Here is a 12,052-nt window from a genome sequence, read left to right as displayed (position 1 = left end):
ACAAGTTGTTTCTGCTCAGTTTACAAGTAGCAAATTTTTACATTTTGAATTAGATTCCTTTTAATCTTAGGCCAAAATACAAGTTCGGGCCAGCGTTTTCCACAAGTTTGTTACGTCATTAAAATAGGCTGGCTTACTTATGTCAAATTATAAACACACCTTTTTTATCTACTACCTTGATTTGAACCTATTATCACACATTATTATGACTATAGTTGATAATATTGTAGAGAAAAACGCGTGCAAGGAGGAGAGGGGAAAAAAGACATATGGTATCATTGTTTAAAATACTGATATGATTATCATCTGCCTGCTTTATTATGATTTTTGAGGGTATAACGAATGTATTTATTAGCAAAATGTTTAATGAAGATATACTACGTATAATTGACTTCGACGTTTTTTATCCGTTACAGTAGATTTGAAAACGTCACACTCCATGAAATTGTAATTCATTATGAACCTTATTCTCAGAATAATAGCTAATGAAACGACAAAGTAGAGTATTTGAAATATATTTGAAGCTCAAAGTTTAAAAAAGAAGGCTTTAATTAAATATAATCTACATACTAAAAAAATAAACCATTAAACATTTAAGTTAAATATACAAAATTAAACAATTAAAATCATATAACTATTAATAATAATAAATTATAAATACAGAATATTGAAATAATAGATTGATCCAGATATTTTTTTCTTGTTCTAACATCGGAATTCAGTTAAATATGTCATAACTATAGGTTGCAATACACAAGCGAGACGTGGAGTTTAATCAAAAAGATAATCACCCCTCTTCTTCATGTGGAAGTTGCTATATACAATTGTGCACAGGATAGATATATCTCTACCGATGAGATCTAACTAATTATTAATAATAAAGTAAATGTCAAAATCATAAAATTAGACAATAAATATATTAATAAAAAAATGTTAGAAATGAATTAATCGTAAAGATTTAGAGCAAAGCTAATTATGTAGTAATGTCCGGCGATATTACTCCCTATTAAGAGCATCAAAAAAGATTTTCCCCGTTATTTAGGTATGCTTATATAACAACATACTATTATCATGAAGGATATACACAATTGTTAATTATAATGCAACACCCAATGTAACTACCCTCGTTGTTGTGACCATTTAAACAGTTGTTTTTGCCTTTTATGAGTTTTCTGAACACCACTTCTTGGAGCCCATCAACCATAGCTAAGCCTTAAGTGATAAAAAAGTAATATTTATTGACTATGTAATATTGGAAAACCTAATTATCATACCCAAGTCTTAAAGCGAGGTAAGTAGTCTCAGACAAACTAGTTGCAAACCATCCAAAGCTACTACCCCCGTTGTTGTGACCATTTAAGCAGTTGTTTTTGCCCTTTACTGAGTTGTGTATCATAATTCTTGATATGTTTAGCTAAAATAGAATCATATTTTATGGTTAGATTTTTAAAAAATTTGAATACTTACTGTGAGATAGTACAAAATTCAGAGTTCCATTTCGATATTCGTAAATACTTTTTACTGATAACTTGATCGTCATTTGGTGTGGATGACTCAAAACATTTTTATATGTATTTCTATATATGACATCAGTACCAACATCCTCCATTAATTTAATGATGGTTCCTCGGGAAGGGATAGGTTTACCCGTGTATTTCTCCATAAATTTTTTGAACGTAGATGATTAGCAATGGATAAGGTTATATTACATGCAATAAGCATCGTTGTGAGATCAGAGTTAAAGTCTGACTTGATGTATTCATCGTTAAATTGATTTTATAGATGAATATCGATACTCTTATTATGAGATGAGGATAATGAGTGGCGTGTAATTCTAGACAGGGGACTAAAGGCACATTTATATCGACAAATCCGACAAACCATCTGTTTCTCATCCGGTAAGTATTTTCCAAATTCCTAGGCCTCCATTTTCAGAAATCCAGACAGAAGGCGACGTTATTTTTTGCATTTTATTCAGTTCTCTATCGACTATCCCTATCTAATATTATTATATTAATATTGAATAATAAAGGCGGGAATGATAACGTTCATGATTGATAGAAGAAGATGTATATTATTTAATCAATGATGCCATAAGTATTTCTTCTCTTCTCCTCGCACGCTTTTCTATTCTTACCAAAATTATCACCCTTAATTATGACATATGACTCATTTATAGTTAGATCTATACTGATTCTATAGGTTGAGTTGTTGATGACGTCATGTATTTCAAAGTTGTGCAGATAGTAACAAAACGTCATATGATTATATGTGTTGCATAAATCATATTTGTACAACTTACAAAACTGGATAGGGGAGAAAAACGGTTTATATATGAGAGAGAAAAAATTGGTTAACGTTTGTAAAGACGATTAAACTTCAGACTGAGATCGTAGTTTGCACAAGCATGCCCGCCTAATTCGAAAAAAATTGTGTTGATTTGAGTCTCACCACTAATAAATACATAATAACGCATCGTAAATAAGTTTTGATGATCAGTTCTCAAAATAAACTGCTGCTAATGTGTTTCTAGATATTTAAATTCTGATCTAAATCACCAGACCGATTTTGAAGTTTTCGTCTTCCCTAGACTCCTCAAAGTCTTGGTATTGTCTTTTCATTGACGTAGACGATTGAAAGTGAATATTAAATAAGTAGACAAGGAAAAGATGAAAACATTGGCTAACAATGTTTTAAAGCTCCAATTCCTAGCACTATTGATGACCAATACTCAAGGAACTAGATTAAAATTATTTACAAAAAAATGGAAAATCAACCTTTTTCCCCTTCACCTTGTCTAATAGACAATGTCTATGTATCGGATAAGATGATCTTTAACACAACAGTACAAGAAACAATATTATTAATATTTAGAAACTGGAAAACCCTTAACCTCTCATAATTTCATGATAGATTTAGTCAAAATTTTAGATACGCAATTACTCACGATCAGCTTTTTGAAATAATCCAAGATGGGGTGTATTTTTCTTTCTATTATTTACAATGATTGTCATGAGTGGTATCTTGAACGATTTAAAAAAACTGACTCTGCGTATTGTGAACTCAAAAAAGCTACTATATAGAATTTGGATTTATATCAATCTTGGACTTAAAGATTGGTGAGCTATTCATTGATTTTTACACCCTTCTTCGAATTAGTATCATAGGTTTTGATTACGGAACACTTGGTCTAAAACTCTCGCAACCTCTTACAACTAATTCTTGAATTAGTTGAATGCCTGGTGTTGTTTGTGTAAATTTTTTTGTCTCTAGGATTTTTGAAAAGGGAAGTTTTCCTTCCAAGATAATAGTACCAAATTATAAAATAAATCAGTATTTCTGTTCAAGCACGTAAACAGGTAGGGGCCTGAAGTAAAAAAAATAATGGATGCCCCTAGAAAGATAATTTAATTTTCATTTAAAGTAAGTTGCTTGAGGTAAGAATTTTTTTTGACAAAAAATATGATCTTTTGTATTGCCTATAACTGGTATATTTTCTCTTTTGTTTCAAATTATGTAGATTATTTCATTTTTCATTTGCAACATTCTAAAACAATTTTTAGTGTCAATAGGAGTTTAGTTGATATTTATTACTCAAGAGAAGCTACTTCTTAGTGAGTAATAACTAGGGGTATACCAATTCCTTTTTTCAAGTATCGAAATCGGTAGTTTCAATACTGCCGATTCCACCAATACCTATGCGAAATTATTTATATGGATAATATTACTTATTTGAGTTCATTTTTGTAGACAAAATGAAGGTTACCAATCACTAAAATAGCTCAACTAGGCAACGTTGAGAGGAGAGAAGTAGATAGAGAGATTATACATAATATAAATTATAATTTGCAGGTTACTACAAGTATTTACTTGAAAGTAACAATTTAGAAATAACCACATTGTTAGGGATCCATACTTTTAAATAGTACCCTGAGTCGTTATCAAAAAACTTTAACGGTAGGAGTTGGGTTAAGCAGCTTATTCTGAAACCATTAAGTAACTTTCTCACTAAATATTTCTTCTTTTTTTTTACATTTTGATGAAATAATATTGTATATAACAGGACTGAAATTGAGTCCTTATTTTTTGAGTAAAGTTCGAGTCATCAGTAACCGTCACAGGTCTATTAAAAAATACACAAGTCCCGACTTGAGCAATGGTTTATATATATTTCAATTCTTTGGACAAACATATATACCTATATCTGAATTTTGTCGTTAAGAATGTCCTTGCTCTTCTCATGTCCTAGATGAAAAATATATTCTTACATTCTGATTTCAAGAAATAAAATTCAGTGCATATTACAAAATTCCCTGATCTCCAGCACCAATTACTACACGTTAGGGAATTTTGTTAAAAGTAGTGGATTATTATGTTAAACAACTCGATAAAGTAAAGGAATTCATTAATTGTCTTAGTGACAACAATATTTATATTATATTCGTTAATGTAATTTTCATTTTTTACTCTACTTATACTTTTCTTAATATTTAATTTTTTTACAATATATCGTTGCTCAAAATAATTAAATTTGTCATTCCTACATTATTATCAACATTTTTTATTAGAAAAATATACCTAAAATCAAGACTATGTTAATGTTAAGCAATAAAATTGAAATGATCATTTAAAAAATGTAACAAACTTAGATCTTAATTTGTCACTTATCTTAGAGTTCAATGTAATTATCTTGCTCTTAGTACGGAATATGATAATTGACAGATTTCAAAACCTCTACACGGCTGACAAAAATTACAATTTTGAAAAAGCATTTGCATTTCCGAAACAAAGTGGAAGGAATCAATAATAAAAAAAATATATTAAAGAAAACGTAAATGATAAATCTCCATTTTTATAATAAGTATTTTTATAAAAAATATTAATTTCTATTATAAAATGTCAGCAATAGTATGCCTTATTTCAAAATAAGAACAATTTCCCTCTAGAAACTATTATTTTTAAGCTACCTATATTTTGTTTTAAGAACTGAAAAGCATATTGTCTAAATATGTCAGATCAGTCACAAAATTATCGTATGTTTAAATCAATCCATGAATTTATTACTATACCGGCTCTGACGTCACACTCTATCGATAGTGAAAAAAGGGAAAACGCGTGGTGGAAAACACACATCAGTCCAAAAAATGTTATAAGCACACTTTTTTTTCAAGTTACCTTGATCCCTCCCTATTTTTAGGACCATGAACAAATAATAATACTACTTTCGTCAAATTTAGAACAACCTTGTGGACACTTTTTAGCAGAGCATTAGTCCGCTCAAGAAATCCTGAGCACGTATAGGAGTATTTGAATTTGACAACTCTTTATGATTGCAATTTAATTACTGATATTTATATATATAATTTATTCCAAAAAAGGATGAGAAATAACGGTATAAGAATACCATTTACTTAAAGATCTAAAATTAAATTGAACGTAACAAAAATCCATAAAATGATTAATCCAATGTTTTAAATATTAAATATTTGATTCATTGACAAAAAGAAAAAAAAAATCTTCAAATTTTCACCCTTTAAACTCTGGCATCTATCCTTGAATAATTGACCACCTTAGAAAATACTCTCTCAACTTTACCTGAGGACAGCAGTGTAAAATCAGTAGTTAATATTTGTGCTTTATTAATTCTGCCAAATATTCAAATTACTTTTAATAACAATTATTAAATTGATATTTTAATTGATATATAATTCACATAACCATATATGCAAATCAGATAATATTAAGTGCTAATGGATAGTGGTACCCAAACACTGTGTCTTGAGTGAAGTTCAAGTGTGCCGTACGATTTGTGAGAATCAATCATTATTTGCAATAGCTTATAATAATCAAAATAATTGGTTTAATTAAAATAGGTGTGTCAAGAAATTTTGATTCGTCTTTTGGTGTACCTTGGGCACAAAAAGTTTGGGGCCACTGTCTTAGGGGACATGTTATTACAAGCTTTCGTGCAATATCCTCTAGTTCAGCCTAAAAAAAATTTGAGATTATACACGGGGTTTTCAAGTTTTTGAACTTATGGCTGTGTTATATTTTGAGATCTATGTAATTTACCACATTTAAAAAAAGATTATAGCTTATCCTGAGACATAACACGTCAACAGTCTTTCCTTGAAATGTTCAAAATTATTCTTTAACTCTTAAAAATTTTGATATTGTTTCATATGAGGTAGAAACGGAAAAAGTAATACAAATTTATTTAAATGAGCGAGGAGTCGAGCGATTTTATCGCTCTTCTCAAATGACGAGTGCGCTCTCGCTCTCGTTCATTATTCAAAACAATGAGCACACTCCCGATCACTAATACTTTGCCCATTAGTCATTACTAATGACTAATGAGGCACCACCAGTAGTATTCATTGATGATGAAATGAAAAGAAAATATTTTTTTCCTTAACGCATGCAGTGATTCAGGGGTTTTGTGCATATAATATCCATACATTTGAATGGAGTTTACACAATTTTATGCATTCCTTCTATGGGTATTTATGTATTTACTATATAAACGTAGATGTTAACTTACTTCATAATGTCCTTTTAGTATTCCGGATTGCCAAAAGAAAATTAGTTGCTTCATAAATTTCCATCTTGACTCAATTACATATTAATATTGATATATCCATATCAAAAGGTCATAAAGGATTCAACACTTGAAGGAATAACATGCTATTTCTCAGCATTGCTATTCTATCTCTATGGTTTGATGTATCTATTCAAACCTTTATGGATCCACTGTGAGTTAATGTATAGTTATAACTTATTAGGGGGTCATACCATACACATTTTTTGTTTCCTCTCTATTTAGTTGGAAGGATTCCTGGCATTTACGCAATGACAATATAAGTATGAACATTCAAGATGCATGGAGTAGAGGACTGAGTGGGAAAGGTGTTCGTGTCCTGTTTCTAGATGATGGCATTGATCGCTATCATCCGGATTTGTATACCAACTATAAACCGGAGCTAAGTTATGATTTCGTTGATAATGACGATGATCCAATTTGGAATAGAACACTCAAAAACTCCCATGGTACAAAAATGAGTGGGATAGTTGGAAGTGAAGGGAATAATTCCTTTTGCGGTCTTGGGATCGCCTTTCATGCTCAATTAGGAATGGCACGTATCTTTAATAAAAATGTGAGATTTGAACACTTAAATGTGGTCCGTGCTCTAACCTACAAAAAGGATCTGATTGATATCTATACCATTGCTGTTGGGCCCCAAAATATGGGAGTAACCCTTGACAATGTTCCTGAGGAAATAAATGAGGCACTCAAAGAGACTGAAAATGGTCGAGGAGGGAAAGGGAGTGTTGTTTTATTGGCCGTAGGGAATGGTGGAGCTAATAACGAGGCCTGTTCCTTTGGGTCAAATGTACAGTCCATTCATACAATAGCCGTGAATGCTGTGGGAGAAGGAGGAGATATTCCAGACTATGCAGAGCCTTGTGGAGCAGTCATGACCTCTGCATTTGGATCCTCTAAACCCAGGGGGAGAGGCATTGTCACCACTACCGTAGGAGGAAATTGTGTTGGGAATTTCAGTGGGACATCAAGCAGTACAGCCGTTGCAACAGGGGTCATAGCTTTAGTTTTGGAGGCGAATCCCAACCTCACATGGAGGGATGTACAGCATTTGGTTATGAGCTCTGTGGTTGATAGGGATGTCCTGGATGATAAGGCAAACTGGAAAAGGAATGCCGCGGGAATATATTTCTCCGAATTTTTTGGCTTTGGTCTAATGGATGCAGGTCTCATGACTCGAAGAGCGAATGAATGGATCCAAGTTCCAACTCAAATAATTTGTGAATACAAAGACCCTCAAGAAAATAAAATCATTTCTGAAGAAGTAGTAGAATTATCCCTCTCTACAGACTCATGCGATATCCAGTATTTAGAACATGTCCAACTCCAGTTCACTGCATACTCTCTATGTCGAGGAAATATAAATTTAAGATTGGAATCTCCCAGTGGAACTCTTTCAAATATCCTTCGAGGACGAGAAACGGATTTTAGTACCACAGGATTCAATGATTGGAGACTTCTTTCATTGCAGTATTGGGGAGAAAGCTCGAAAGGGAAATGGAGACTCAGAGTATTCAAGTCCCCTTGTATCAATAGAGCCGCAAAAATAATCGCTTTCAAGTCCTGGAAGTTGATTTTATATGGAACAAAAGAAATGCCAGCCTCACTACCAATTTCGAATAATAATCACTAGCAACTTTTTTTATTAAATATATCTAAAATATCAATATGATTATAATTAATTAATAATGATAGTACTTGAAATAATAATTACAATTATAAATCAATCATCACAACAAGCTTTTTGTGGAAAATAGGGTTAAAAATGTTCATATGATGTAAAAAAGAATAAACCTTTTAAATAAAGATAAAAAAAATAAACAAACTAAAGAAACACACATATGAATGAAATAATTAAGTACAAGGAAAATGGATACTAATAGATAATTCATTCATTTCTTATAAATACAATATAAAAATCCAATAAGTCATAGTAAGGAAAGTGACTGTAAGTTTTGTATCTACAACTCAGGGAGACAAGAAAAAAAGGAACATATAAAAATAAGTTCGGAAGAGAAAAGTGCATGCGTAGACGGGGAACAAAAACTCAAAAATGTATTATTTGAATAGGGGAGTAGCTGAATATTAATGATCTCTGCAAAGAGCTGAACAAAAAAAAAGCTTTATAATTAGATGTAATAATAATAACGTGAAAATAAATGCAAAAAGTTGTTTCTTTATTCAAATAAAATAAAAATGCTATTCAAAATACTCAAAAATGGAATGTACATACAAAAAAAGAAAAAAAAACCTTGAGCAACCTCACTCAAATTTCTCCTTGGCTTTCTGTGAATTTTTATTGAATAAGCAACATTTTCCTACAATAACTTGTGATGTGTTTTTTTTTGTCGTTGTTTTTTGCAATTGACAAATTCAACAACATGGAAGTGATATCATTTTTTATTTTGTATATACACACATAAAAAGTATGTATTTCTATTCGTGGATATCCTGCAAATTTCTCTATTAATTTTTATAACATAACCATGGAGTCTATGAACAACAAACTACTCGTATGCGTTGCAATTTTTTTTTTAGTAAAATACCTTTAAAAGTAAAATCTAAGTACTATGTGACACAACTCACACCACCAAAAAAAGGAGGGAGGGAGGGAAATGGGAGATTTGAAACCATTATGCTTTAAGAAAATATATGATAACTATGATCATGCAGTAATTTGATTGTCCATTTTTGACAAGAAGATCGAAGAAAATTAAATTAATTAAATCTATTATTACTATAACTCTAAATGAATAGGAACTTCTCATATGAAGTTATTATTTGTGTGTGACCTTTTTCGGCACTTTTCATGTGCGTTTATGAATTTGTATACTTTGTCATTACAATCCCATGTTTATTTGCTTTCTATTTGTTGAAAAAAAAAAAAAAAAAACTATTTAAAATATACATATATGTTTCCAAAACGAACTGAAGTCCTCACATACCATGGTTATGAAATAGATAACTAATTATCAATGCTTTGCCTATTTGTGAAGAATATATCTATTAAAAAAGTATTGTATTTACGTTTAAAGCTTTTCTTTTTAAATTACACACACATAGATTTCTTAACACAGGGGTTTCGAGATCAAATCACTTCCGGAAAAATCAATATGTGTGAATAATAATTTGAAGGAGCTGCAAGAACTATCAATTGAAAATATCTACAAAAACCATTTCTTTACTTATAGTTGTAAACAAAAAACAGGAGAGTCCTGGAATGGAGTCGATATAACTTTAATTAGATTGTCATATAAATGGGAATCAAATATGTGGCCTGAGAAAAATGTTTCATCCTTGCAGGACTCTCTAAATCCCTTTGATTATTATTAAGTCTAGAGCAAATAAGAGACAATGAGAGGCTGTAAATAATCTCGGTAGGGAATGATGGTAACTCTGATATTATAAAGCACCGACAGATGAAACAGTAAGAACCTTTCAGTCATATCTCGCTTGCCTTGAGCAGATCCTAATTCAAAATGTTATTGCTCAGGATTCAAATAAAATTTGTTTAATAGAGTGTATGTAAATTTAAAGTCAAAAGCTCTTCATATATATATACATATGTATAAATAAACACACAATTTTATATTCAAAGCTTGCTATGTATGTATATACTAGTATAGGTTGCCTATAGGTGTCTAAATGCCTTTACTACTCTTCAAATCTTTTATTAATTCGGTTTTTTATGTTTTGTTTTTGTAATTTTTTTTTGTTCAGCTTCAATTATTATCACAAGTGTATTAATTCATTACAAAGACTAATATCGGTATGTATGTAGTAGGTAATTATGGGAGAAAGAGAGAGAGAGAGGGAAAGAGGTAATAATAATTATTATTATAATAGAAAAAGTAAATGAATGTCTTCTAAAAACAAAAACAACGAAAAATAAGATTCTCAATAAAACATGGGGGAAAAAAGGGGGGGAGGGTGGTGTAAAGATGATTCTTTGTTTCTTCAAATTACTCTTTCTGTTTTTATTTATTTTTTTGACTAGAAAGGATATTTTTTTCTTATTTTTTTGTATACAATAAAGTAGTAGAATAGAAAATGATGAAAACGGATGGAATGTGTTTAGGGTGGTAGGAATCGTAGTATAAGTATCATTAACAGCAATTAGTATAACATGATCATTGATCCTCTATGTTCTTTTTCCCCATGTTAAAAAGGTCTTCTCATCATCATCAACATAAGTATAATAATAGTTCTTAATATCTTTGTTGAAATTCATGGTGCCAACGATTAAAGTCAATGTGAAAAACAACGACGGATCCAGTGGACAAACCTCCCAACAGGAACCTGTAATAATAGTAACAAAAGCATATGTACTTTATAGTTTAGAGAAGATGGACAAGGAGGGTTTTTAACTTACTTTTGGTCATGAGACAAAGTAAGGGAACGAACACTTGTGTCACAAGCAGGAAAAGCATATAGAAGAGCTAAATTAAAGGTTCTCCAGACCTCTACAATGCCTCGATCTCCTCCTGTAATAAGATATTCACCATCTCGAGATAAAAGGATACAGTGGAGTGTATCGTTGTGCGTTTCATGTCGAAGCTTTTTTCCATTTGAAGTGAATGAAACAATGTGTCCATTGGGATAATGGGCAACGACAAGTCCCTCTCGGGATAATGCTATATTGGAGGGGCAAGATAAACCGGACGGAGAATCCAAAGACCTGAGAAGATCCCCAAATGTTGTGTGCACTAAGATGGGGCCATCTAAAAGGAATGTGTGTAATGAAGAACAACATAGATAATTAATAATGGAATTTGAAATGCTACTGTACCTTTTGACCCAGAGATGACGAGACCCAGCTCTGCAGAAATGACAACACAAGTAACAGCTTGATCATGGCCAGTCAGAATAGCTCTAGGCGTTGGTTGCTCTCCTTCTCCCACAATGCTTTGAAGTCGTGCGTTCCAATGCCAGAGAAGAACTGTACAGTCCTCAGAGCCAGATGCAATATAATAGTCTGAAGTGATGTTACACTCAGAGCGAGCAAGGCACGTTACAACACCATAGTGTCCAAAGATAATTTGTACGATCTTAGCTGACTCAGTGGAAAAGACACGGAAGGAATTGTCCCAAAAGCCGCAGGCAATCAGAAAAGTAGAGTCCACAGTCACAACAAAGCAATTACTTCTCATTGTGATCTTTTGACTAAAGTTATCTCCTACGAGGTGTCGTTTCACCTGATGCCCAATCGAGTTGGACACGACAGCCAGTACAGGATCCATTGACAAAGGAAGGTTTGAGCCCCCATTGGCATTGGCTTGACTCTGACTGTCGACGGCATAGCTTGGACTTTGAGTTGGAGCTGGAAATTAAATGTGTGTAAGGTATTCATCACTAAGAGATTAAATCATAATTTAAAGTTATCTTGAGAATGAATAGACTCTAGATGTAACAAAAACTGATCTACCTACATACTAATATGTATGATATTGA

At 31.8% G+C, this 12,052-nt stretch overlaps 2 protein-coding genes and 1 long non-coding RNA gene across 11 annotated transcripts in view; 1 reads left to right on the top strand and 2 right to left on the bottom strand.

The window, feature by feature from the left end:
• Positions 1–499: 499 nt before the first annotated feature.
• LOC139905840 (uncharacterized) lies at positions 500–2,157 on the bottom strand. The gene is made up of 3 exons (XR_011780920.1): positions 1,468–2,157; positions 1,275–1,414; positions 500–1,212 (listed from the first exon to the last, which is right to left on the bottom strand). It is a non-coding gene; the product is annotated as an uncharacterized lncRNA (long non-coding RNA).
• Positions 2,158–6,539: 4,382 nt separating this feature from the next.
• On the top strand, positions 6,540–10,510 carry LOC121120338 (endoprotease bli-4). The gene is made up of 2 exons (XM_040715190.2): positions 6,540–6,752; positions 6,824–10,510. The coding sequence occupies exons 1-2, from the start codon at positions 6,682–6,684 to the stop codon at positions 8,232–8,234; spliced, it is 1,482 nt and encodes a 493-aa protein (XP_040571124.1). The 5' UTR covers positions 6,540–6,681; the 3' UTR covers positions 8,235–10,510.
• rg (A kinase anchor protein rugose) overlaps positions 8,215–12,052 on the bottom strand; it is a 54,248-nt gene continuing 50,410 nt past the window's right edge. For 7 of the 9 annotated variants that reach the window (XM_071889020.1, XM_071889022.1, XM_071889021.1 and 4 more), the window contains 3 exons: positions 11,391–11,921; positions 10,974–11,322; positions 8,215–10,900 (listed from right to left, as the gene is read on the bottom strand). In XM_071889020.1, coding sequence (XP_071745121.1) covers positions 10,810–10,900; positions 10,974–11,322; positions 11,391–11,921 — 971 coding nt within the window. In that variant the 3' untranslated portion in view covers positions 8,215–10,809. The remainder of the gene's footprint in view (positions 10,901–10,973; positions 11,323–11,390; positions 11,922–12,052) is intronic. The other 2 variants (XR_011780503.1, XR_011780502.1) reach the window with 2 other exon arrangements.

The sequence above is a fragment of the Lepeophtheirus salmonis genome, chromosome 6 (genome assembly GCF_016086655.4).
Source record: "Lepeophtheirus salmonis chromosome 6, UVic_Lsal_1.4, whole genome shotgun sequence".
In the NCBI taxonomy this organism is placed as follows: Eukaryota; Metazoa; Arthropoda; class Copepoda; order Siphonostomatoida; family Caligidae; genus Lepeophtheirus; species Lepeophtheirus salmonis.
This window is presented reverse-complemented; position numbering and strand designations above follow the sequence as displayed.